General features: G+C 41.4%; 1 protein-coding gene across 1 annotated transcript in view; it reads right to left on the reverse strand.

Annotated features, from left to right (window-relative positions):
* Window positions 1-24427, reverse strand: part of gna13b (guanine nucleotide binding protein (G protein), alpha 13b) — a 43286-nt gene extending 18859 nt beyond the window's left edge. Inside the window, exons 1-3 of the mRNA XM_012879540.3 lie at window positions 24075-24427; window positions 15822-16051; window positions 6128-6178 (exon numbers count right to left, since the gene is read on the reverse strand). Of these exons, the coding sequence (XP_012734994.2) occupies window positions 6128-6178; window positions 15822-16051; window positions 24075-24357 (564 nt within the window). The 5' untranslated portion in view covers window positions 24358-24427. The remainder of the gene's footprint in view (window positions 1-6127; window positions 6179-15821; window positions 16052-24074) is intronic.
* Between the last annotated feature and the right edge of the window lie 1552 nt (window positions 24428-25979).

The following is a 25979-nucleotide window of genomic DNA, read 5'->3' on the forward strand; positions in this document are numbered from 1 at the left end:
ATCAATTCTGACCCAACCAGCTCTGAGTCAGTAGGCAACACAGAAAAGCTGCAACAGGACTATTAAAGAGAAAGTAAACAAATAATTGGTACCAATTTGGTACCTGACAGTTACTTCTTATTGTCTCTTTTTAAATAGGAGACAAATATCTGCTCTGAAATGTTTCAAGTCATCCTGTTTGTTCAGTGTGCTTTGTTCAGCACTTAATGGAATCAACAACAGCCCACAAGGCTCATTCTGACAGACCAAAGGAAGTGGCTCTGGGGTTGGACCATAAAAAGCCAAAGTCTAAACTTTCAGGTCAGAATAATGGACCTCAGCCTGTGCCGAGCATCATCTCGCTCCCCCGGGGCTGCATAATGAGCCCACTGCTCTACACCCAGATGACCCAGCACTGCCACGCCAGGTTCAGTGCGAACCACATCATAAAGCATGCAGACAACACGACAGCGGTGGGTCTCATCAGGGACAACTACGAACTCGTCGACAGAAAGGAGGGGAAACACATGGTGGTCTGGTGTGACAAACAATCTGATCCTGAAGTCAACTGTCAACAAAACAAAAGAGATTGCCGTTGACTTCAGGAAAAGTCAGCCAAGTCACACAGCCCTCCTCATCGATAATATTTTCTTTAGAAACATAAATTCCAATTAAAATTTGTTCTCTGAATTTAACCTGTCGCCTTGTGGAGCAGTCAGCCGCCACTGTGCGGTACCTGGGAAGAGTTCTGGGGCTAAGGGTCTTGCTCAGGAACCCAGACTGGCAATCGGTGGGAGTTGAACCCAGAACCTTTAAGATTAAGGATAAAGCAGTGGAGCAAGCCAGCAGCATCAAATTCCTGGAGGTGCAGATCACAGACACTTTGACCTGCTCCCTCCACGCCTGTCTCCTGAAGGCAAGGCCAGTTCACTCATAGCCCTTTTCAGTACCAAGATGATTCAAAGAGAGCGCAGCAGCTTCTACACTTTCTGTGTCGAAAGACAAATCCTCCCTCCTCCCATCCTCAATACTGTCTACAGAGGGCCAATAGAGACTAACCAGCTGCTTGGCTGTCTGGTTTGGGGCCTGCAATGTGTCAGACTGAAAAGAGAGCTGTGAGGACAGCGGAGAGAACTATGGGCACAGCGCTTCCCTCCATCCATGACCCTGCTCACAGACACTGCCTGACCAGGGCTCAGACAACCATAAAAGACCCCTCCCACTCCCACCATGGACTGTTCATCCTATTGCCCTCTGGCAGTCAACTGCAGAACAGATTCCACAACAGCTTCATTCCACACGTCATAACACTGATAAACTCCCAATAACACCCCCCCCATAGATACAAAGCTAGTCACCTTACTTACCTCAAACTGTACTACCTGCATTATCATAAGGTCTGTTCATTGTTACAATACATCCTGCTGCTAAACTTGCAGCTGCTGATACTTGCACCATTAATATTGTCTTACACATATTTCTTTTGTACATATATAATTTCTTTTTTGGTTTGCTGCTACAGTCATGACCAATATACTTCTATTTATAATGTTTCTCTTTTATCTTCCGGTTTTACGCAAAGCCTTGCAATGAAATTTTACTCAAATGTACATTGTGAATGTGCAGTTGGAGGAATTTTTCCACCTGGATCCACTGGTCGCTTGACATTTCGCCTTTGTCTCACAAACAATCTGTGCTGGTAACACAAACATTTTTGCGCTTCAATAAATGGATGAGGAACACCCTTAACCTGACGCAAATTGACAGAAAAGTTCAGATCTTTGAACTCAGTAGAAATTTTCCTTTGATGTTTGTGTGTTTTACTTCAATCTACTTGCCCAATTAGTGCCGTACACGTAGCTCGATATGTGTCCTTCGCATTGCGGACAGTTAATCCACCCCTAAAAGTGCCTTTACATAGGGATAACATGTAAATCACTCGCTCTAAATGTCTCGTTTGTGTTTGGTGTGAATACTGCTCTACATCTTCCAGAAATGTCTAAAAAAAAAAAAAGAACTCTACGAACTCCCCTCAGCCACGCAGACAAAGAAATTTGATGCAGATTGCAGAGTCTGGCATAGATGCCTCAGCTATGAGACGCACAGGACTAAAACATATCTAGACTTGAACTCTCCTTCACTCTGTGATCACTACAGTAACCTGAGCAGACATGTCTGCAGTGCACGCTTCAGATGTGAACAGTGAGGGTAATCACAAGTTGGCTTTGCCCAGAAACGCAGGACATGCATTGTAACGTTCATGTCTTCCTGCAGGGCTGAGATCTCCGACACATTTGGATTAAAGGAATTTAATTAGGAAAGTTGGATTAATGTTGATCAATGAATTCACTGAAGAACCCGGATCATTGTAAACTTGTTATGTGGATGTTATGGAACAAATCTAGCTTTGTTTATTTTTAGTTTATTTGCTTTTGGGTTTTTAGTTGTTTTGCTTTACAGTTGTTTTTTTAGTTTTTAACTACCTTAACTGTAGGAAAACGAGTCCACAAATGATACCAGCAACAGTTACTAAAATTTCTCGGGGTAAATGATCTGCCCTGAGACTACCGGGCCGTGTGCTCACCCGTTAGATGGTTGTGTTGAACACTGCTCTCACTTCTGCTAATGATAGCCTAGAGGCTGTAAGATGAATGCCAAATATCATTATCAGCAATGGAGGAAGATGGCGATAGACAAAAAGAAGTTTGTTTTTTGTTTTTTTGCAGTTACGTTAAAATATAGGGCAACAAAAGATCCTAAATTAAGAGCTGGCTTTACTTTGAGACCTGAGCCTTTTACACATAAGACCCAGTAATTTAATGCCACCGGTCACAGTGGAAAGGATGTACCTTATATCACCTGCAGGTGGCAGTAATGCCAGGGATATAGCTTTAACTGATCAAGCCAACCTCTAAAGAAGAATTTCAGCCGGAAATGACATCTCTTGGATAATTGTAGGGAAAATGTTGAATAGTATTTGGAAGAATAAAAAGAAAAAAGAAAAGGAAAAAGAATGCACAAAACAAATCTACATCAGATGTAGATTTGTAGAAAATAACATATTATGTAAACAACAAGAGATTGTAAAAAAAACTGCTCAAAAAGTATAGCATTTCTAAAGTGCTTTAGTTTTTTTAGAGACTTGTCATCAGTGTCTGTGTGTGCGCAGCAGAGCTGTCCTTAAGGAAACTCAACGTTCACCCTCTGTGGCAGCTACATCACTTTACCTGCCGCACGTTTATTACTTTTATGTTTATCTGAACCCGCATGCAGTTCAATTGCAGCTTTACCCTGACTGCTTACGTCAACGTTGCATCGACAGTGTGCAGAAGCCATGGAATGAATCTTGACTACTTCGATCCATCCGTCTTCTTCCGCTTATCCTGGGTCGGGTCGTGGGGGTAGCAGCTTCAGTAGTGAGGTCCAGACGTCCCTCTCCCCAGCCACTTGGGCCAGCTCCTCCGGGGGAATCCCAAGGCGTTCCCAGGCCAGCCAAGAAGCATAGTCCCTCCAGCGTGTCCTGGGTCTCCCTCTGGGTCTCCTCCCGGGGGGACGTGCCCGGAACACCTCACCAGGGAGATGAGGGTAGGAACGTAGATCGACCGGTAAATCGAGAGCTTTGCCTTTTGGCACAGCTCTCGATTTAACACAACAACCCCTTATGATGAATAAGACAAGCCCCACTCTGAAGTCAGGCCTGGAGGTGGGGCACGCTGGCGAGCGCCTGGTGGTCGGGCTTTTACCCATAGAGCCTGGCACAGCCTGAAGAGGAGACATGGGTTCCCCTTCCAATGGGCTCATCACCTGTCGGAGGGGCCAAAGGAGTCGGGTGCGTTGTGTAATGGGTGGCAGTCGAGGTCGAGGACCTTAGCGTTCTAGAGTCTTCACTACTTTTCTTTATAAATTGTCCATTCAGAATTAAACCAGGTGTTGAGTTTGTCATGACGCCAACTTTCTGTCAATGTCATATGACATAGCAGCACGTGGACCCTTGTTTACTTTTTAACCAATGACAAGCAGATATTCATCTGATACCGGCACTGCTCTTAGCCAATCATTTGCTAGACCAGATATGCTACTGTGTTGGATGCATTTTTTATAGTCTATGATTGGATATTGTGTTGCCGCCCAGCAAAGATGAAAAAGAAAAGCAATCCGCTCTTCAACCCTAGTACCTCAAAAAGGACTCCGATTAATGAAAACACTGTAGGCATCTGTTCCTTTAGGCTACACAGATTCCTGGTCAAGAGAAAACCCCAGGACACTACCACAGCTGGAGAAAGGTCAGCAAAGCTCAAAGGAGCTAACTAATCACTATGGTAACTATCTATCTATCTATCGGTATATCCAAGGCTGAAATGTTATCTGACAGCCTACATTTACTGGATTGACAGAAGGCAATGAACAGCTACTGAGATCAACGTACACCAAGGTTGTAGAAAGGTACAGGTTCAGAACCTGTGTTCTGATCAGAAAACCATTTGGTTCCTACATTTCTAAGTCCTTTTCATGAGATACTAGGAAAAAAAAAAATCTTCCCCAGCTGTCTGAAGCACCCACCTGCTGCTGAGCACTGCAGATCAGCTGGCTGAAAGGCGACTCCTCCAGCTTTTACAAATTTAGCTGTTAGAGAGAATCACCACAGTGTTGAAACTAAAGGTGTGTTTTAACTAAGGGGTGGAAATTTCATTTTTTTCCACTAGCCACTGTGGCTGATGAAATACAGACTGAATAAATGAAAATTGTGGTTTCCTCAAATTTCTCATTTTTATGAAACATACCAAAACAGGAACCAATTAGGTTACTGAAGATAAGCAAATAAGATGAATAGAATAAAATATGTGAAACAGTACGTCACAAAAGCTTTTCCTGATTACTTCTTTTATAACTACTGTGGTCTACGGTGGCCACGCTACAACTAAAAGAAGGCGTGTCTAGGCGAACGTCAACAGTTAATCGGATGAAAAACTTTAAACCAAAACAATAGTTTGCGTCCCTAGTCTAAAATATTACTTTATATCAGTAGTTCTATCAGTAGAGAAGACATGACAGGGTGAGTGCAAGGTGGGGGTGGGGGTGGGGGGTGGGGGGTGGGGGGTGGGGGATGGGGGGCGGGGAGTCTGACCAAGGTACACCCCTTCTCTATTTTGGTCAGAGCTATGTAGCATTTTGATGGGAAATCCATGAGTCAAGACACTTTGGCAAAGTAAAACAAATTTGGTTTGGGGAAAGTACAAAATTAAAATCTCTGAACTGCAAGGTAAACGGAACGCAATTTCCGGCCAGGTCGTCCCCACAAAGGTCTGTCACGGAAAACACAGCTCAATAAATAATCAATAAAACAAACTGTGTACTTCCCGTGGTAGGAGCTCAGAAGGAAAGGGAACAGATAAAATAATTAACTCGTTGAACAGCGACTGCAGCTTTACGTTGACTACCCGGCTTGGTTATTCTAGCGAAACTTCTGTAATTTGCTGTACAAACTCTCACGTGAACAGTTGATCTTCGGATGGGATGGATCGGTTTGGTGTGTTTCAGCCTTTACAGTTAAAAAAGGTTGACATTATACATAAATCCTACTAAATGGGTTGGTTTGTATCTGCAGCCACTGGTAGTAGGATGTGATTCAACAGAAAACATTTGAGAACCACTGACTCACAACCACACGTAAAACAGACTCAGACAAAGACCACACATGTCAAAGATAGATTCCAGTTACGGTAACTACTGGAAGAAGTACGGACTTGCATACTTTTCATTTCTGAGCAGAGGTACTGATAGTTGGGAATACATAGGGGCTCAAGGTTCTCCATCACTGCTTTGGAATTCATCTTAAATGTCATCACATGACCATGTTATTTCTGTCTGCATGACTTCATGGGTAGTTACTTTTCTGTTATGTAAAATTTCCTGATTGATCTGATATTCAACACATTTCTCACACAATCAAGCATTTGGTTCCTCTTTTTGTAAGCACACAAGCCCGAGGCCTGTCCCTAAGCAGCATCAGCAATGTTCACACAGAAACAAAGCACAGGAAGAGAGCACTTTCACTTCTCTTTCCAACAAACCAGTGCAGTGCTATCACACCCATCTACTCCATCAGCTGTGCGGGTGGGGGCTCTCGCGGTGTGTGGGTGGGACTTACCGATTGTCCGAGCTTTTCTAAATTATCCAGGAAATACTTGACTGACTCGCCCTGAGGAGAGAAAGAGAAAGGAGAAGAGTTCAGTCTGAAATGGAACAGAAAAACCTTAAACTCTCATCTTTACAGGAAGGAAGGCATCAGCGATGTCACTTTGTCATGTCGCCAGCCTGGTAGACTGAAAAAGTCACTGTGGAAACAAAGCTCTGACAAGCAATTCTGGAGGAAGGATTTATCAAACAGAAGTGAGATTAAATATAAATGGAGGATCCCCCTAATCAGAAAAGCCTTTCAGAGCAAATAAGTTGTATAAGACTTTTAAATTAGGGTTGAAACGATTGCTGGGATGATTCCAGTAACTCCATAACTAAAATTTCTCGAAGTAAACAATCTGCCTCAATACTTTAAGTTCTTGTCCGGTGGTTATTTGTATTGCACATCGCTCTAACTTCCCCTAATGATAGCCTAGCCACGGATAGCAAATGTGGTTATCAGCTATGGAGGGAAACAGCCTGGGGCAAAAAGAAGTGCAGAGAAAACGATAGAAAGGGTCAAAAGTGTGGAATAACCTTAAAGTGGACATGTCGTGGTTTTTATTGTCTTCCTTTACACATGAAATCATTTTCTGACAAAAAAAGGATCATAAACTCATAATTCATAATGAGGATCATAATTTTTCATCATTAATTGAAGAGAATAAAAATAATCCTAGATTTCTCTTTAGTACAGTTGCCAAACTTACCCAGAGCCACAGCTCTGTTGATCCATCCATTCCCTTAGCTCTTAGTAGTAATGATTTTATGGGATTCTTCATAAATAAAATTGATGCCATTAAAAATAAAATAATTGGCATCCTCCCAAACATGATTACCTCGTCCTCAGTAAGTGAGGCAGCATTGGAGGAATCTTTAGAATCTGTGCAGTGTTTGAACTGTTTAGAAGCAGTAGAGCTTTCTCAGCTATCTAAAATTTTAGCTTCATCTAAACCTTCTACCTGTATGTTAGACCCAATCCCAACCAAGTTGTTTAAGGACATATTCCCTTTGATCAGTGGCACTATTTTAGACATGATTAATCTATCCTTAGTAAATGGATATGTACCACAGGTTTTGAAAGTAGCTGTTATTAAACCTTTACTTAAGAAACCTTCTCTTGATCAAGATGAGTTAGTAAATTACAGACCTATATCTAATCTTCTTTTCTTATCTAAAATTCTTGAGAAAGTAGTTGCTAATCAACTTTGTGAACATTTACAAAGTAATGACCTACTTGAGGAGTTTCAGTCAGGCTTCAGAGCTCATCATAGCACTGAAACAGCTCTGGTGAAGGTCACTAATGATATTCTCATGGCCTCAGATAATGGACTTGTGTCTATACTTGTCCTGTTAGATCTCAGTGCTGCGTTTGATACAGTTGATCACAATATTCTCCTACAAAGACTTGAACATACTGTAGGGATTAAGGGGAAAGCATTAGGCTGGTTTAAATCTTATCTGTCAGACAGATTCCAATTTGTTCATGTTAATAATAAATCTTCCTCAAACTCTAGGGTCACCTGTGGAGTACCACAGGGTTCAGTCCTTGGACCAATTCTCTTTACTATATATATGCTTCCGATAGGCAAAATTATCAGACAGCATGGGATTAATTTCCACTGTTATGCTGATGATACTCAGCTATATTTATCCATAAATCCTGATGAATCCAATCAATTACTTCGACTGCAGTCATGTCTTGATGACATCAAAAGCTGGATGACTTTAAATTTCCTGCATCTAAATTCTGACAAGACCGAAGTTTTAATCTTTGGGCCAGAGTCCTCAAAAAATAAACTTCTTAACCAATCACTTAATCTGGGTGGCATTAACCTGGCCTCTGGTAATAAAGTAAAAAATCTTGGTGTTATTTTTGACCAAGACATGTCATTTAAATCCCATATTAAACAGGTTTCCAGAGTTTCCTTTTTTCACCTCCGGAATATCGCCAAAATTAGAAACATTCTGTCCAGGAGTGATGCTGAAAAACTGGTCCATGCATTTGTTACTTCAAGGCTGGACTATTGTAATTCTTTACTATCAGGAAGTCCACAAAATGCAGTTCAAAGCCTTCAGCTGATCCAAAATGCTGCAGCAAGATTTCTGATGAAAATCAACAAGAGGGATCATATTTCTCCAATTTTAGCTTCCCTTCATTGGCTTCCTGTTAAATCAAGAATAGAATTTTAAATTCTTCTTCTAACATATAAAGCCCTTAATAATCAAACTCCATCATATATCAGAGCTCTGATTACCCCGTATGTTCCTAACAGAGCACTTCGCTCTCAGACCGCAGGTCTGCTGGTGGTTCCTAGAGTCTCTAAAAGTAGAATGGGAGGCAGATCCTTTAGCTATCAGGCTCCTCTCCTGTGGAACCAACTCCCAGTTTTGGTCCGTGAGGCAGACACCCTGTCTACTTTTAAGACTAGGCTTAAAACTTTTCTTTTTGACAAAAATTATAACTAGTGACTCATGTTACTCTCAGCTACCTTTATAGTTTTACTGCTATAGGCTTAGGTTACTGGAGTATATCAGGATCTAATTTTCTCACTATATTGAGTTCTACTGTTCTTCAATTATGCATTATGTGTTGTCATTTCTGCTTTAACTTTCTGTTCTCTCTCTTTTCTCTTCATAGTAGGTACACCTGGTCTGGCGTTCTGTTAACTGTGACATCATCCAGAGTAGACGGCTCACCCGCTACTACCATCTAATGTAGAACAGATTACTAGATCAATGTGTGCTTCTGTGCTTTTTTGTTTCTCTTGTTGTGTCTCTGTTCTGTCTTCTGTAACCCCAGTCGGTCGAGGCAGATGACCGTTCATACTGAGCCCGGTTCTGCCGGAGGTTTTTCCTTCCCGTTAATGGGTGGTTTTTCTTCCCACTGTCGCTTCATGCTTGCTCAGTATGAGGGATTGCAGCAAAGCCATGTACAATGCAGATGACTCTTCCTGTGGCTCTACGGTTCCCCAGGAGTGAATGCTGCTTGTTGGGACTTTGATGCAATCAACTGGTTTCCTTATATAGGACATTTTTGACCAATCTGTATAATCTGACCCAATCTGTATAATATGATTGAACTTGACTTTGTAAAGTGCCTTGAGATGACATGTTTCATGATTTGGCGCTATATAAATAAAATTGAATTGAATTGAATTGAATTGAATTGAATAAACTCACTTGCATATTATTCTATTCTGGATTTTTTTTTTTTTTTTTACCATTTCCAATAAAACACGATAAAATCACCCCCCCTAAATTTAGCAAATTAGGCACGCTGAGGTTTTCTGTTATTTTGTCTTGTTTATTACTTGCTTCATAATTTTAAAAAATATATTCAAAGTTATATGCATGTTCTGTAAATATTTTTTTTTTTAAATTCCAGGTGGTGAGGCAACAAAACATGAAAAACAATTAGGGGGTGAATGCTTTTGCTGGACACCATTGTGGCCCAAATACAAGGACTCCGTTTGGATAACATGATGCTTTTTTGTGTTGAAAATCTCTCTGAAAATCCAGAATACAGTATGATGCTTTTTCTGTCAGAAATGCTCAAGCGTCCACATGCTGTTACTGAAGCAACACATTGTTGATTTTCTATTCAAAAAGAAAAGGAATCTTTTGTTGCGTTCTCTCATTCATGCATTTGTATTACTCCTAAAATAAGCTTAAGCGCTTAAATAAAAAATCTGCAGAGTCTGTTTTTATACAATTAGTCAATCATCAGGAAGCGTTTGGTACTTTCATGCAATTTCACCGTATATTACATTCCTCTGTAAAACGACTGCTGTCTTAATTCTACTTACATTTTATCAGATGCTGAAGACTGCGCACTTTTTGCTTCTCACAAAGTGTTGATTGGTAAATTCAACTTGAACATTTTATTTTTTTATCTGAATATGCCTAATTATTAACAATTGCACAGTATTTATACCCTTCTGACAAGTCTTTCTTGTGTTGTACAGATTAACTTTAAATTTAGCCCTTTCTTTTCTTGTATTTTTGAGGGTCTCCTTTAGGAATGCTCGTTTTTCGTTATTCCACGGATATCTTTGATTAGTGTCTGTGTGTTATGGGTGAATTCTGAGCCGGCGTCTCTCCATTAAATCATGGTTACACAATGGCAATAGACTCTTGAATTCCATTACTAAAATAATTGCTACCTGCAAACCTAATTCACATTTTTAGTCATCTTCAACATCAGAGGGGATTGGTAGAGCCTGAAAACAATTCCAGGTCATGAACCAAATTCCAACACCACACATCCAAAGGACCTCAGTGGACCAACAGCAATGACCTCAAATGTGATGGAGAACCTTGAGATGTTGTTCCTCAACCATCTTTGCACCCCTGGCGATGCCTTCATTAGATCCGCTACAATTCGCCTACCATTCTGCCATCCAGCTCTGACCCACCTGGAGAACTCTGGATGCACTGTTGTGTGCAATCAAGTCATGATGAATAAAATCAGACTAAAGTTTAAAGCTACTGAAATGTGAGACTTTTACAGGCCCTTAGGGGACTGTACTCACAGCAGGGGGCTACTGTATATAAAAAAAAAAACCCTGGCCACGGACAAATGTTCTCTTTTGGCCGCTGCTTAGCAGCATCGGGGAGAACACTCTCAGCTCCTCTTTGCCTGCGGACCCTCGAGGCGAGTTATACACTAGGAAGACAAGCCACCCATGCCGGCCAAGGAGCCAAGTCTGCAGTCTATCTTCTGCCTAACCAGGAATAAAGAATCAGTCTATACCAAAACATGCCTTGTGATTTTTCACAGCTGTTGCACGAAAGCTCAGTATGTTGTAGCCCCCAGAGAACAAACACAGCCACGTCAGAAAGGCCGTGCGGATGTCCCTGATGCTGGGAAGGCCATGCAGAGAGCCCACGATGCAACCCTCTTCACAGGCTGAGTGCAGACCAACGGAGCTGTGTAAGTGCATCCCATGCCGGGGTTAATGAGGAGTTTCTTTCGAGCTAGCCGCCTGCTTGCTGCTCAGATAACCAGCTTTACCTTGAAACAGGGCTCTCAACTCTCACGCAATGAGCGCGTGACACATGCATTTCCCTGACTGCACACGTACACAAGCCACACAAGGCATTCCTACTGCAAAAACTAACAAAGCCCAGCTGGGCTGTGGATGATCCGTTCACAGCACTGTCCATTCAGAGTTTAGTCTAAATCCTGACTTCTGTGGAGCTGTTTCAGCTTCTTTCACAGCTCGTGGCCATCAGTAGTTATTCCTGCTGCAGTTCGTGTTAACAGAGCAGCAGGAAGAGCGATCAGAGTTATAAATAGTTTTGGTCTTAAACAGTGGTGAAAGTAAGCCTGTACGATCCGGTACTGCGTTGTCTGTTTCTAATTTTTTGTTTTTATTCATTCTGAATTGTTTCTGAACTATATGTGCTGTGTTTCGGTGCCTCAATGTAACCTATTGGTCCTCTCCCCTTGGAGCCAGGGTGGGTGCATTCAATTCAGGTGCGTATAATTAAGTTACACATAATTTAGGTACGCACTTTCAAGGGCCATTTTAAGGGACTTGCAACATTGGGGATTTTCAGCCCAAACCCCTCATTCCTCCTTTTCCCTCTAAGGAGCCCTTTACAGTCTTTGTTTCTGCATTTTATGCCACTTTATTCCTCGCGCGCAGCGCACCACAGGGGAAAAATTACATGCACCTCACCGCCTCAAACAGGCTATACTCATGCATGAGCCTATACTAATGCATAAAAAGTGGTATATTTCCAGTAGGATTCCGCTTCTAAAATTGTTGGAGGGCTAGAAGCAAAGCAGAATGTAAGCTTTCCGTCCACTCAGACCACAAACAACACATGTGCTCTGAACCTAACTTCAAACTCAAACTCAGCCTTCGGCTTGTGCCGTTATCCACTAGAGCACCCTGCGCCATAGAGGAAATTGGTCTGGTCAGGGCAGAGACTGAGATGAGAAACCTGCTCCTTTGAAAGGTGACGACAAAGATTATAAACTATAACAGGCAAGAAGTGCATGGAGCTTAAAAGAGAGAAAACATCAGCAGTTGGATCATGTTTAAGTCGCAGTATGACCCCCTGTGTGCTTTAAGTGTTGCAGCCGATTGGAAAATGTCAGACCATATAGGCTTGATGAAACTCAGCCTGATACACCAATGAGGTTATAGACCTACGTTGATAAACAAACTCATAGATTAATGATAATTGGGGGGGGGGGGGGGGGGGGGGGGTTCATTTCCTGGGTGTGAATCTGATCATTCAGATTGTGCCTTTTATAATCAACTACAATATTTTCCTGTTAAAGTCAGGAAAAAAAGATTGTTGAGATGTTATTGAAGAACTTCTGTTTGCCAAACAACCATGTTTACCTCTTCTTAAAAACTGACAATATCCTCGATCTTAAAAACTAGCAATTCAAAACAGAAAAAAAATAAAAGCCAGCAAAATGTACAATAAAATGCAGATCCACAAAAACAAACAATAAATACTTCAAAAGCTAACATCTTAAACTGGGTTAAAGGCCTTTAAAAAGATCTGTTTTAAGAGAGCATTAACACAGAAAGTGAGTCGGCATGCCCGATATGTAAAACTACTTCAGTCCAGAGTTTTGGTGCAACGGCAGAGAAAGTGTGGTTACCTCTTTGCACTTTTTTCCCCCACTTTTTTGCTCGTTGTTCTCCGGGGACTCCACACACACGCTAGGATATCTGGGCAAGACAACCCAACATGTTGAATGTCCCAGATTTAAGGTCGGAGCAGTCCTGATATTCTACCAAGTAGACCCAATCACTCTTAACACCACACGGGGGGCGAAAATCGGACTAAAAATCCTGCCGTGTGAACCAGCCTTAATAAAAACTGATCTGCAGACCTGAGCAAATGAGCATGTATATTAAGCAGGTCTGACACATACTGGAAATCCAGCTCGTGAAGATATTTAAAAACAAATAAAAGAATTTTAAAAATCAATTCGAATGTGAACCAGCAGCCACTGAATTACCGTTAAAACTGGAGAAATGTGCTCTCCTAAAGAAGAACAGCAGCGTTTTGGAACAGCTGCAGTTAAGTCACCAGAGTTTTGTTAAGGCCAGAGTAAAGTGCAGTGCAGGAATCTAAGTAAGTTGTAATTAAAGCATAGATTAAAATCTTTACTCAGCTGTCTCAGTTTGAAAAAGCTAGACCGAACCACAGATTTTAACTGAACATCAAAGTTAAGATTATTCTGAAGTCTCACACTCAGGTCTGTAACAGTATGTGCCAGATACTGAGTTTAAGGTCCCAGGTTAACACTGATGTTGAGACATCAATGGGCCCAAACAACATTAACTCTCTTGATTGTTCTGGTGTAAGAAGTTTGTTGACATCCCTGATTTCTGCAATGCATTCAAGAAGTTTATTTGCAGAACAACTATTTTCCCTTTTAGTTCATAAAAAACTGTGTTCTGCCTAAAAAACAGAAGGCTACACACTGGATTCCTATAACTGACTGCAAAGGGACAGGGTAAATAGAGAAGAAGAATGGGTCAAGAATGGATCCTTGAGACACTGTGTACTTTTTTTATTTATTTAATAAAATAAAATAAAAATGCAGTTTTCCATTCTTAAAAAAAAGGAATGTAATAATACCGGCAAGAACTTAGAGTAATTCACTGCAACCGGACGCCCCGTTGCCACACCCAGAGAAAACGGCGGTTTGGCAGCGAAATAAACAGAGAACCTTTAGAATAGTTCACTTAATGTGTTTTAGCTGTTTTGTTTTAAGCTTTGGCCGAAATTTCCTGGAGCTTATAGGCTAGCTTCTGCTAGCATTCTGGAAACCAAGCTTTGTTGATGTGTTTGAGTGTATAACAAACTTTATTTCCATAGGGGTTTTATACATCGATTGGACATTAATGTTTGTCTTTTCTGGTCCGCTCATTATGACGAAATTGAGCTTAAAGTCATTTTAAATTAGTGCTGAATGTCCGCTACCATAGTGCTATTAGCTTCCCGGATAACATTACTTCTACCACCGAGTAATCGTAATTATGGTTCACTTTAAACATAATGCTTGTTTTTGTTTCACTTCACCATCGTTCGATAGTGCTGTGAGTGTTAGTACATCATAACTAGAAAGATTAATATTGATTTAATGGTGTATTGTATAACTTTAGGATTAACTCATCAAGTAACCGATTGCTACAGCTTCCCCTACCTTCCCATAAGAATAATTGCATTACTAAAATCAAGTACCGTATTTTTCTTACTGTAAAGGCAAACTTAAAATCCTTAAATTTTCTCAAAAATTGATGGTGCGCCTTATATACGATGCCCGTTGTGCTTACTGACTGATTTTATGTGGTACAATGAGCTAAAATGTGTAAGTAGGTCTTTGGCTAGCAACGAAGCCACTTTGCTCAAAGGATATTCGGAGCATTACGGTACACTGTGTCACTACCTGATCGCCCCGTAACAGGACCCCTGACCAGTCTACAAGACTCTCTGAAACCCACCGGACAGGTTGCACTGCGTAACAGCATCAAAGCAGCATATGCACGTCCTACGCTTAGGTTAGCTTTGCATTTCAATCAGTCAATAAATGTACGCCAGAAGCATAATACACGCGTATTTATGCTACCCGATGCCTAAATTAGATTGGAGTTCTAATTTCAGACGCATATACTCTACTGCTTGGCAGGGAATAAACGTAAAAACAACATCCTGTGTCAAAGTTCACTTCCGGAAGTGTCCCAAAATAACAGTCGTCGAAAATAAAGTGGCATAACTGATGTAGTTGTGACAAGCTAACAAGCTTACAAACTAAAATATGCTATTTCTAATCAGAAATGGTGAAGTCACAGACAGGCGATCAGCACATGGGTTATATTACTGGTAATTGATTACCTTACTCATATATTACTGGTAATTTGTCTTTAATTAATTACCCATGACGAACGTTCTTCTCTCTGTAGAACTACGCAGCTGTAGCGTGTATTTTGCAGCGTCTGGTGTAAATTTACGCTTTTAAAATCGCCCTTAATCAACGTTTCCTAAGTTACTCAGCCAGTGTATTTCCTTCTTAATCATATGGTCTTCTGTTTCGACCCATGAAGCCATGTACCCCCACCAAAAAGCAGTAGCATCATATCCTAAAATCTGCTTTCCTGAAGGACTGGTGGTGCACAATAAATTCCGACCAATGGAATGTAGAGAACTCTACTAATTATAGCTGGGTTCAGAAACATTGTTGGACCTTCAATCACCAAGTCCTGTTCACGGTTTCTGCAGCAATTAACAAATATTGTGCAGCAGATAAAAGTGAGAGTTCATAGTAAAGAAACGGTCACCACCATCATTTATTAAACTGATCAAATTAAGACATGCGGTTAAGAAGACAAGAAACTAATCTGTGTTAATGCACTGTCTTCCTGCACTCCAGTCATCTAAAAGAAAACTCAGAAGACCCCAGGTGGAAGAGATAATTTGGATGACATTATTTTTAGTCTGCTCCAGCTTTAGGAAGTCAAACTGGTAGTTATTAGTCTTGGCATGAAACATGAGACAGCACTCAAAGGGGTTTAGTCAGACAACAAAAAATTTAACAATCATGGACAAGGTGCCAAAAGAAAAAGGTTCCCTTAACTAAAAGGTGTCCCAGCTCATAATATACTCTAGCACAGTTCCCCACTCACCAGCTGGAATTCCCTGCGGCGATCGTAAGCATCTTGGATGCCTTGGTCGGCCCACAGTGCCCGGATAGACGGCAGGTAGTGCTGGAATACTTTGGCCTGCACCATGCCATGACCATGGGCCATTGCAGATCGGGTATCAAACGCCATCATGGTGTCCCCGTGCTGCTGGTTGGACGGGTTGCCCCACGGGATGTGAAGCTTTTCCCGCGCATCCACCAACACTCTGATACCTGCAGGGATGGAAGAGAAAGATGTTTTTGAAATCTTCAAAATGTAAAGATTATAAATGTATAACTCCAAATCTAGAAAAGGTGGTATGTTCTTTAAATGTAAACAAAATAAAAAGCAAGACTTTCAGATTCACAGCAGAATATAAACAGCTTACACACTGCTTAAACTGAGAAGTTGTACACCTTCATCCACCGAATAAGCTAATTTCAAGTGGAAAGCCTGCTAAAGGTCCCAAAGCTCTGTTTAGGAGGAGTGGTTTCCAGCTACTTTAGGGCGGGTAAAGGTGCTAAACGTTTATCTCCCCTTAAATTATCAACCAAACAAAAAAGGTTTTAAAATTTTTTCAAAGAAGTGGAACTAAAGGATGAAGAGACACAAAGTGTCTCTATAGTATATATATATATATATATATATATATATATATATATATATATATATATATATATATATATATATATATACACACACACATTCCTCTGTACTATATTGTTTGCACATTTCTCCAATTTTTATTCATGATTATTCAATATTTTTCCAATTATTTATCAATTCTTAATAAAATTAAGACACAGCGGGGCATTTAACCTGTCGGGCTGCTGAAACTGATTAATTTTCAGGGGGATGATAAAGTTTATATGATTTACATATTAATAATGATTGTATGATTGTTAAAGAAGTTTCTGTGCTCATTTCCTCCACTGTTTAGCCAGTCTACAACAATATTAACACAGCATACCAGGCTGACTACTTCTAAAATCCTCCTCCCTCACTGTAAATAATAATAATAATAATAATAATAATAATAATAGAACTACACTTCTGCATTTTAACCTATCCCCTTGGGGAGCAGCTTGCGACCGCACTGACAACAAAGTCCCAATCAGACCACACATTTGCATTCTACAACACTAAGAGAAAATGTGTCTGAAAACCACCCTCTCTGCTCCCTATAACCACCAGAGTGCTGCTCTCAGATCTACACTGCACCACCGAGGAGGAACAACACTCTGCAGTGGACCACTGCTGTAGCCTGGCAGCATGAACTCAGACCTGATAGGATGCTAGGGTGAGCGCCAGAGTATCCATCCCAATGCTCAACTCGCAGAGCAGCAGAACACCTTGCTAATGTTCTACCAGCATCATGTTATGGACCCAGAGGCAAGGCAAACCCAAGCATCCTTTTCAATGCCCTACAGGCATCCATTGTCTAGACCTGCTTATCTTTGCGTGATTGCAGGGGAGCTGCTCCCTGACTCCAGCAGTCACTGTGCAAGACGTGGGGTACGGAGGTTGTTTAAATGACATGCTCTAAAAAAACAGCAAGTATCAGTATCGGGTGGGTCAGAGAACACACCAAGCGAGAACATTTATTAAGTGCCATTATCATTTGTTATTTTTTATTTTATTTTTACTGTTGTACCAGAGTCCAAAACAAATTGAAACGTTCATTAGTGCAGCTCACACAGATGTGACAGGCAGATGTGAAAAAGCTCTCCCTCTCAGGGATCCTTGTTTTATTTAGAAAGTTGGCAGCTACGCAAACAAGTTGGAGAGGAGTCTACTGAGGATAGACATAACCTTTGCTTGTATCCTCCTGACTTGATGCATCCTTTGAAGAACTCGACCCACTAATGAAATGACAACTTTAAGTCCTAACAGCAGGGAGTGCAAATGGTCCTACATGCAAAGAAACCTGTGTGAAAAAGGTCCCCTTTAACAACAGTTTTAATCTGTTTCACTATGTTTTCTGAAATTCAGACAAAAAGAGAAAGAACCAGCAAATACTAAACATAAATCCAGAAGTTTACAACACTGCAAAGAACCACTGATGCTGACGAGGGTTCTGTCGAGCGTCAGCGGTCCGAGCTCCCCCTTAGAGACGTGCTTCCATGGGGCGCAGTTCAGCGCCACACCACGGTCCGTTCTGCTGCGGTACGACTCGGTGCAGGAAAACGTCAGCCAATCAGTCGGCTAACAGTGAAGCAACACAACAAACCAGTGCAACCCCTCCATTATGCCTCCATTTGGTTTTGAAGGCAATGTAGGCTAACGTGGCTGATAATAACACAGGTTATGGTGGAACCAGGCTGAAGCTGACAAATTGGAGCAGAAAAGGTGGGAACCGTAGAACATACCCTGCTACTGTAGTCGATCACTAAAGAAACATCATACACAGTTACCAGAAAGACAGAAACTGTAGAGGGATGCTGCTGATTATGAGCATGGACCAGATCTTTAGTTACACAGCAAAATCTATATTTGGGATGCGTCAGATCCATGCTCGTTTCTTCTATAGAATCATTCAGTGACCCCCCACCCCACTACAGGATTTATCAATGTGCTTCTCTTTATTACCAAAATAACTTCTTGCAATAAGCACGAGTAGAAATAAAAAAAAAAATTGGTAAAACACTAAACTAATTTTGCATCAACAACAAACTTATGGTAGCCACCGTTTTAAGTTAATTTAACGTTTAATTTCATGTTTTCCCTCGGGATAAATAAAGTATCAATCTATCTAGAAAACTGTTTTATACATTGGGAAATTACCAAAGACATCAGAATTTAAGTGAGATTAAAACAACGAAACAAGCTTACAATGAATGAAATTCCCCGATGGGAAGAGTAATGTAGAACTAAGACTCCATCACAGACCCAGGCACCTTTAAAGACTTTTTTCCAGGCAGGCTTTTAACAGCCTGGTGGCATTTTATCTAGGGTTTTTATTTTATTTTGTGGTTGTATGTTTTTATGTACAGTCGTTTTAGTGTAAAGAGCTTTGGTCAGGGGCGTCTGGTTTGCATACAAAGTCTATGGTGGACGTGTGTCTAGAAACGCTGAGAGGTCCTGCGGCGCGTTTTGAGCTCAAGCATCTGATGCACGTCCAAAGCAGCAGACGCCAGAGAACCATTTCTGTTTGTGCCCCCCCGATTGTTTATTTTAGCTGTTTTAACATGTTATATTTGTTTGATGAAAACCCCTAAAAACATCAAAAAGGTCTGACTTTAGAGATGAAACTTACCCATATCATCATGACAACTTTTGTTTTGCAGAGGAAGATTCATTAGCTCATCAGAATCAAAGATCCTCAAAGCCTGCAGAACTAGATTAACAGACTTTAATGCTGCTGTTCAGAGTAAATCATTTTTTAATTTCTTATCTTTGTTGCTTTTGCATCATCCTTCCCTTTGTTCAAAGCAGTTTAGTGTTGCTTCACTCATGCTTTGCTATGGCGTTTTGTCTACTCAACAATAAGAAGGTGAACGAAAGCGCACAGAGAATACGACCCAAATCCCTTTTTTCATTAACTGAATATCCAGCCTATACAGGCAATTGGAGGAAAACTCCGTTTATACGTCGGGAAACTGTAAGGGCATGTCTGGGAAAGAAAATAAATACTTAACTTTAAAATGTATGCAATGCACCTTCAAGTTTAGTAATAGACTACCTGGGGCTGCAAAGATAAGTTGGCATAATCAACGTCAATTATGAAAAAACATCGACACTAAATTTCATACGTCGAAGCATCATTTAAAAAAATGTAAACATTGATGTCTCTCAATATACCATGCTCAGTAGTGCAGCGGGACTTTTGTTTGTCCAGGCCTGAGCATGAGGAGCTGCTGGCCGGTGTAGAAGGACACGTCTCCTCCTGGGGCAAAGATCTCCCTCCGGAACACAACATACAGGCTGTCGGTGAGTAAATCCGCTTTTTTTTCCTCAATAGAAATATACAGTAGCTTCATTGTACTGTATAAATATATAACACATTCCAAAAAACATTTTTGTGCTAAAATAAGTGGACGGGGAACACCCTTAAAGCGACACGAACTGACTGAAAAGTTCCGATTTTTTTATTTAAGTGAACATCGCTTTGCGTCCACCGCAGGATTCGTACACCTCGCGTCGCTCCTGAATGCACCTCTACATAGGCATCAGATCTAAATCACTCCAAAAACGAAAATTTACTTTTAAAAATGATTTTAGACGAGAGTGTAGCTAGGTAAAGCTGAAATATCTGCTCGGTTTATCAAGATATGACTTAGCTGTTAATAGGCCTGTCTCGATAAACAAATCAATTAATCGCACGATAAATTTTAAATCACATGATTAATTAAAATAAGCTCGATCATTTGCGTATGCATGCTCCCCCTGTGTTTTCCCTCAGAGACGGGGTTGGAAGCACAAGGAGTGTTGGAGGATGCAGCAGCCAGTTAACCAGATAGCGTACTGTGAGTCAAGCTAATGACAGCTACCGCCAGTTTCTGTCGACCGGGAGGTTTTCTCTCAGACAGGAACTTTACTGACCGCTTATGTTGCTCTCAAACATCGAGGCATTTAAACAACAACAACAACACTTATCCTGCTGGCCAGCCAGGCTGGTGGTACGGGGGGGGGGAAACCCAGCTCGTGTCAGGTAGGCACAAGCTCAATGTCGAGCATCAGAGCCTCGCGAGGGAGCGCCAGAGAACCGCTAGTTTGAAGAGAAGATGGAAGTGGTGTCAAAGCTGAACACGACCGCTGCAGTGTGGAAGTTTTTTATCTCTTCACGCCGTTATCATATTAGTAGGAAAGACTCAAGATTCCTTATTGTCACCGAGTGTTACTGTGGTGAAATGTCTTTCAGAACATGCTCCGGCTTAGAGCGCACACAACAAACAGACAACGAACACGTGTACAGCTTTTTTTCTCCAAAATGACAATATTATGGTTTATGGCGATAATCTTTAGAAAGTTATGGTCCAGCAACATTTGTTATTGCGACAGGCCTAGCTGTTAAAGCTGACTGAGTAATCTTCCCAGATTGTGTGGCTAGTGGCGGAGTGGAAGTGGAGTAACGTTTAATTCGGTCACATATCTGCAGCTATTGCTCGGCTTATTTCAGCGCTTCACTTGTTAACGAGATCAATGGTTGAGATGAATGTGAAGCTACATAACAAGATAGTTTTATTTAACCTTGACGTCTAACTGGAGCGAAGGAGAGTATAGTTGAAAATTAATAATTCGACCATTCTTTAATGTTTCTGCTGGGAAGATTGCCTCATTAAAGAGAACAGGCCTGGCTGTAAACATGCTGATAGGCTCACCTTTTTACACTGCTCTTTAAAATCTATGTATACATTAAACATCTTTAAAACATTGAAGGCTGTTTTCAAATACGTTTGGATCTTTTTCAAATTAAATCTTCGTTAAATCTTCAAATTAAATTTCAAATAAAAAGTTTAAATAATCAAATGAAAATTATATGGATTTGAATTTATAATAAGTGAAAAATAAAGGATAGAGGCCCAATAAAGGGGCATTCAAAGGGGTGCAAACTGGAACAAGTGAGTCAAAATATTTTACAGCAACTGAAGCGTAATGTCTAATAACAGAACGTGAAGTAATCATAAGAAATTACCGTGATTAGTCGATATTAGATGACTATTAAAATAATTGTTAGTTGCAGCCCTAGGGCTACGATACAGCTCGTTTAAAAAAAGATCTTTTAAAACCCTGATTTTTGACAGCGGCCCAGGACGACCCTGGACTCTACAGCTGATCACTTAAGGACCCCAGGCTTAGAAATTACACAGGCACCAGGAAATCTGACATTTTTCAACCTTATCCGCTCTAAGCAGAGACTTGCTGATTTAAAACCGAAAGAAAATACAAATCAGAGATCAGTGAAAGCAAGAGGTCGTTGCAACCAAAATCCTTGTCATGTTGAAAGTGTTATTGCTGGAACTTATTTTCAGTACCGGGAAGGTGCAGCAGAGATATAAGAGGACCCAGTATTTTCTTCGACTTGTTGAGATATAACTTAGCTGCCATTGATTCACGCTGTGAGGGAGATCGGGACTTTCAGGAGGGCTTAAAGCAACGGGGCTCTGCTTGTTAGGGAACATGCTAAATTAAAATGTTAGCAGTCTTTTAAAACTCCCACAGGACAGCTGATGGTCTACATCCTCTGAGGCAGCGATCTCCAACTCCAGCCCTCACAGGTTGGTATCCTGGCTGAAACTTTTAAATGGGTCCGTGGTCCAATACCCCTGAATCAAATGGCTGTATTACCCCTTCGACATGCAATCCCACAGAGTCCTGCTTAGGAATACATAGAGAGACTGCTGTTTTAATAAAGCAACTCCGGCGAATCGCTAATATAGGAAGCAAAAGCCAATTTAAAGTATAAATCCATGCAACTATTCGGTCCTTGTTTAAAACACGGGTGTCCCCGTTCCAACGTCCAGCTGTTTTTAAATAGCTGAAAGATCTCCTCAGCTGGTCATGGCGTTCTGAAAGGGCCTTGTAAGGAAGAATAAAGTGATTCAGGTGTGTTGAACCAGGCAAAGACCTAAAACATACAGGATAATGGCCCTTGAGGATGGACTTTGGACACCTATGACTGGAAAGATTAGTAAATCCATGTGTTCCAGAGACCGCGTCCCAAACAGCGGGGTGAGACACCTCTGCTCCTGATATAAAGGAACTGACGACCCCTCATCGCAGGAAGGTTTGAAACGAATAATGAATAACGCTTTATACAATTCCTATGACATAAATCTGAAAGAGAAATCTGAATTAGCTAAAATTGCCATTGGCAGGTCAGAGCTTTACAAAACCCAACAACAGGTTCTCTCCTTTTAGACAGAAAGTGGACAAATGAGCTCGTTACTGCCACCTGCCAGCCTGGAGGACCAAACTATGATGGTGTGAATCGACCACTGGGAAGAAAGGTCAGCCAGAGCGGGAAACTGAAGATTACGACTGCATCAGCAAAGCTCCCATGCGTTTGTAGACAGGGAAAGCAGGAAACAGCATTCATAGATCAAAAGATCATTGAAACTAGAAGTCCTTTTATAACAAGAACCACTTCAGTAAATACTACAGTTTCCAAGCATCACCATAACAACAAGTGCAAAAAGCTAATAACCCTTCAAAGTTAAAAGGTAATCTCATTCTCTGGTCGCTACGGCATGTTGGCCTGAAGGATGCCGTCTACTTGTCCCACACTTTTGTGCACAAAAACCTGGGATTTCACAGTGGTGAAAACAAACCAGAATACTTCCTGCCGTCCAAGAGGTAAGCAGTGAATGCTTTCGCACCAGTCTAGAGCCAACATGGATGGCGCGTGCTGTACATACGTAGAGATAGCTGCAGAATTAAACTGTTCATCTGGACCTGAGTCAGTTTGTAGCTCATTACACCAGAGGTTCTGGTAGTGATGGTGTTTCTACAGTGTTTGCATCCATTACATGTAGAGGATTGCGCTGACGGTGCACTGCTCTGGTCCCAGTGAGCGGTCTGGATGCCAGTCCTCGGTCTCAGTCCCAGCTTTGGAGGCGAACCTAAGCAAACAAGGACAGTCTCTCCCAAGAGATCTCCCTGTGTCATTTGAAACAAATCCAAATCATGTTCGAAATAAACCAATAAAACTGGGGGGGAAAAAGAAGCATGTGGTGGGATTCTTAGAGAAGAAAGCGGACATTTCCCCCAGTTCTCACACACAGAGCTCAGTTTGTGCCACATTGGTCAGGTTCCTGTTTCACGGCTGTCAGAGGTCATCCCTGCTTGTGGTTCATGCAGAGAGGAAGGAACACCTGCGAGAGGAGCGGAGCGGACCTGCTCATGGCAACATTTACAGTAAATAGCTACTGTTCCACGGCGGTGTGCTGTCACGCTCTTCACGCAAAGCCGAGGGGCGTGCGTCAGGGCGCGACAGCAGCCACGGGGAGCACTGGTGGTGTCAAACCATGGTCATACTTCCCATTCAGCGTTCTGGATAAAGGTTATCAACACAAATTCAATGGCTCCCATCAGTCCCACCATTACACAAACCAACAGCATGGGCGTTCCTAGGTTGCCTAAGCAGCTAAGCAGTCCAAAGAGGGCAGCCTGCCGACAGTAAGTCCCCTAATCGGTGCCCATATCGTGGCTCAAACTTCCCACACAGCCCCCTACTCACCACAGGGAGCACAACCAGACGTCTAAACTAAGCCCTTCCACCACATTAAGCACAAGAACCTCGCAGTAGAGCCTTACCTTTAATAACATTACTATAAATCGTAGCTCTGAACTCTTCTTTGGCCTTCTGATCGAAGTCCTCCCCATGGATAATGCGCATCTGTTTGAGGAAAGTGGACTTGCCGCTCTCGCCCGCTCCGAGCAGTAAAATCTTTACTAACCTTTTAACGTAAGTCTTATCTCGATTTATACACTTATCTATCTCCTTGGACTTCCGCAGCTGCTCTGCCTCCCCGCTCGTGAGGAAACAGTTAGGAAAACATAGCGATAAAAGGGAGCGGGACGGCAGGAAGTCCGCCATCTTTGAAACAACTTCATCGATACAGTTAGTCGGTGAGGAGAGCTGAGCTGAGCTGAGCTCACCCCGGACCGCTGCTGCCTTCACGTGTCGTCCGATTTCCACACTTCTCTGCGTGCACGAAGAGGGACAGGAGGCAGACGTTCAACTTCAACAAAATGTTGTGTGTGTGTGTGTGTGTGTAATTATATATATATATATATATATATATATATATATATATATATATATATATATATATATATATATATATATATATATATATATATATATATATATATATATACACAGACTTTTTTTGTCTGTCACGTGGACAGTGCCTAACACAGACTTACTTTCTTTGAACTCAGCACAACGTGCCGCGTGCAGCGTGAGCGCGCGCCAGCATCAGTTTGGGTGGGTCCTCTGACATTACAACTCATTGTAGAAGAAAAGAGAGAAAGGGCTAATGCTCCGTTACAGTTAGAGTTGGAGAAGTCTCAACAGATATGACAAAAAATATTCAGCAAGTAGAAAGTTTCGACGTATATAGATCTGACGGACGATAATTCACTAGTGTTGTCATAGAAAGTAACTCAAATGAATGAATTAATTTATGCACTTGTTAAAAAAAACAGCCACAAAAATTCTAAGATTTTTTGTGATGGTAACTTAGCAGCTGTATTTGTATAAGAAGTCACATTAGATCATGATCCAAAACATTTGAATAGTGGATAAATAAATACAATTTGGGGAGAGAGCGGGATGGCGTCTATTTGGGTCACTTTAGGCAATATATGTAAAACAACATGAAACAAAACAATTAGAGAACGTGCAATAGAAAGAAAGCCATTTCAGTCCATATTTTGAGGGGGACCAGTTTTGTAGGTTGAATACTTCCACTATCTGTGTGCGTGTCAATGTGTTTAGATGTGTTGGAAAGAAAGGCTTGAATAGACTTAGTTTTGTAAAACTATGCATGATCATCCTGAAAAATGATTTCATCACTACCAAACATACTCTACCATACTCTATCTGCCCTGTGTACTGCTTCTTTACCTGACAAGTGGAACCATATCACCAATGACTTCACACACCCATTGGTCCTTTGACGTTTATGTAGATCATGTCCCTGACGCTGAGTGGCTCCTCTACTGGCTGGAGTGCCTCCCTGGTCTGGGGACACAGATCTCAGTCCACCGCAACAGCAGGGAGGAGAATGGGACTTAAAACAGAAAAGTCAAACTCATAGAGCATTTATCTGGGACTGTTTATTATGGGCTGTCACTCCAAAGTGGCTGAAAATGTCTGGACAGAGCAGACTTTATATAAACAGCACTGTTCCTAACTCTAGGCAGGAAAGGAGACACTTTAAAAATCTCTTTATACCAGGGATAGTGATAGTGCATGTCTTCCCCCTCTCAAACCCCCTTTCCTGTTAGCCTACTGTGTGGAAAACTAGTGCTGTAAAAACCCAGAAAAAGAGTTTTAAAAAAAATCACTTTAAACCTAGATGAAATTTGTAATAATCTACATATCTTTCATAATCAAAGCATGGGAGATGTGTCTCCTGAATGTACCCACAGTGCTTCTGCTCCATTCAAACTTAAAACCTAGAAATAATCAACCATCCTGGGCAGCTGGGA

The sequence above is a fragment of the Fundulus heteroclitus genome, chromosome 16 (assembly GCF_011125445.2).
Source record: "Fundulus heteroclitus isolate FHET01 chromosome 16, MU-UCD_Fhet_4.1, whole genome shotgun sequence".
Taxonomy (NCBI): domain Eukaryota; kingdom Metazoa; phylum Chordata; class Actinopteri; order Cyprinodontiformes; family Fundulidae; genus Fundulus; species Fundulus heteroclitus.